Raw genomic sequence first — 2,158 nt, 5'->3', positions numbered from 1 at the left:
TTGGTTGAATGCAGTATTTATTTCCACTTTGGCTTTATGTTTAATTTTTATTCAAGTACGTTTTTTGTTAATGGAGACTGAGAATCCATTTTATTTTTGTTTTTGGTTGTTTTGTTTATTTTGTTTATCAGTTAAGTGTTCTTTTGAAAATAAAGTGCATCTATCTTTGGCAGGAAATTGCATGCATTATTACATAATTTCCATTAAATCTATGTAAAAAGGTCTTCAAACAATATTATCGTTTATCGCAATAATTTTTGAGACAATTAATTGCTCAGCAAAATTTGTTATCATGACAGGCCTATTCATAATATCCTACAGGTTTAAAAACTGTTCTAGGCTCAAAAAATTATGTATATTTACATTTTCACTAAATTTATTTTGATATGCCCATTTCATTAAGTGTTAACTATATCAGTTCTGTTGTGTTTATTGTCACATCAAGCTGAGCTGAGCTGATATCATTTTATTAACCTGATTAACAGACTGATGGGACCGATTAGTTATGGCTGGATCTTTATCTGCGTAGATAAAGATATCTACGCAGCACTGGGAGAGAATTATTATTATTTATTTTTTTTTTTTGCACTCCTAGATATTCAAAGTACGCAAACAAAAAGGTGGATTTTGCATGACTTGTCCCCTTTAAAAGCATAAAACAGCTGCATATCTGCCATAACAGCCTGGGATGTGCATTGCAAACTGGGTAGGAATATAAATGTTATAGTGTTCAGTATTAGTTTATACTTAACACTTGTCCCCATTCACATAAACAATAAAATAAAGAAGACAAATGAAAAGGTGTCCATGACTGTCCTCTGGACATCTTTACAGTCAGCATTCTTCCTCATGATTGTGTCCGACTGACCCAGAGTAAAACACTCAGGGTCAGGAAAGCTTTAAAGGTATTTTGAGTCAACTAGCTGATTAGGGTTTGAAACCTCTAGTTTCCATTAACAACCGTTTTCATAGTATTTCAATTTTCTGAGATATGCTAGTATGTCTGCGTTCACATGTTTCTCCCTTTGTACGACCAGGAACAAACTGTTCTTCACCTGTAAAGAATTGCTGGAAGGCTGGATGACTTCCCCGGTGTTCCTCCTTCCTTCTTGCTGGGCTTCCTCTCCTTTGGAGCTTTCAGAATTGCTGGAGTGTTCAGTTTCTACAGAAACCAAAAACTTAGAAGTCAGTCATATAGAATATTATTTTTTCTATAATCAAACAGAGAGACCTGTCCCTCTAAATCAGTTGTTGTAGAACCAGATGTGCTCCAAAGATCACAGAATGCTACCAGGTTTATACTGTCACATTAGTGAAGTAAGGATAAAGCAAACAGAATGTCACACTGGAGTGTCAATTCTATTGAATCAGTCTGAAAATATGAAATGTAAATTTAAATCAAAATCAAATCAAATTTTATTTGTATAGCACATTTCAGCAGCAAGGCATTTCAAAGTGCCTTACATCATTTAAAACAAAAGCACAGAGTCATGCAACATTGAATAAACAATCAGAAACATTAAATTTCCTGCCGAGTCGAATTTCTGCCCTTAAAATCAGCAGAGAGAGAGAAAAAAAGAAACATCGGGAGTGGGAGGACTCCAACCCGCACCCGTTTTAAAACAATGAGGGGAACTCCAACCTGCACCCCTTTTAAAACAACAGGGAGGGACTCCAACCCGCCCTTTTAAAACAATGAGGGGGACTCCATCCCGCACCCCTTTTAAAACAACGGGGAGGATGTCAACCCGCACCCCTTTTAAAACAACATGGGGGGACTCCAACCCGCACCCCATTTATATGAATCTTGACTCCTTTCACATAATTAAAACCTTGTGGCAAAAGCCCATACACTGTTAACCCAGGTGGACTTAAGAGCTGTTAAAACAAACATGAAAGTTGAAGTAAACTGGATGGAGACTTGATGCCTCCTGCTTAAATCCTGGGAAGGCCTTTGCCCCTAAATGAATGGAACTCATGTCTTACCAGGACTTACTTCCATTTCAACTATAATGATAAAATGTTTATTCTAAGATGTTCAGGTGTTCTACGAAACCTCTGTGGGTTCAAGTGAGGTGTCACTGACAAGCTGTGGTCTGCAGTGCATCAGGAAAGTATTTACAACATTAATCCAGATTTTATATACCGTATTTTCCGC

General features: G+C 36.8%; 1 protein-coding gene across 1 annotated transcript in view; it reads right to left on the bottom strand.

Moving 5' to 3' along the window:
* phf14 (PHD finger protein 14) overlaps positions 1 to 2,158 on the bottom strand; it is a 104,873-nt gene that overhangs the window by 67,840 nt on the left and 34,875 nt on the right. The window contains exon 11 of the mRNA XM_015060417.1: positions 1,056 to 1,162. Coding sequence (XP_014915903.1) covers positions 1,056 to 1,162 — 107 coding nt within the window. The remainder of the gene's footprint in view (positions 1 to 1,055; positions 1,163 to 2,158) is intronic.

Source organism: Poecilia latipinna, unplaced genomic scaffold (genome assembly GCF_001443285.1).
Source record: "Poecilia latipinna isolate Pla-1442-1.1 unplaced genomic scaffold, P_latipinna-1.0 Scaffold1712, whole genome shotgun sequence".
NCBI classification, from domain to species: Eukaryota; Metazoa; Chordata; class Actinopteri; order Cyprinodontiformes; family Poeciliidae; genus Poecilia; species Poecilia latipinna.
Note: the sequence above shows the minus strand (reverse complement) of the source record. Positions and strands in the feature narration are given on the sequence as shown.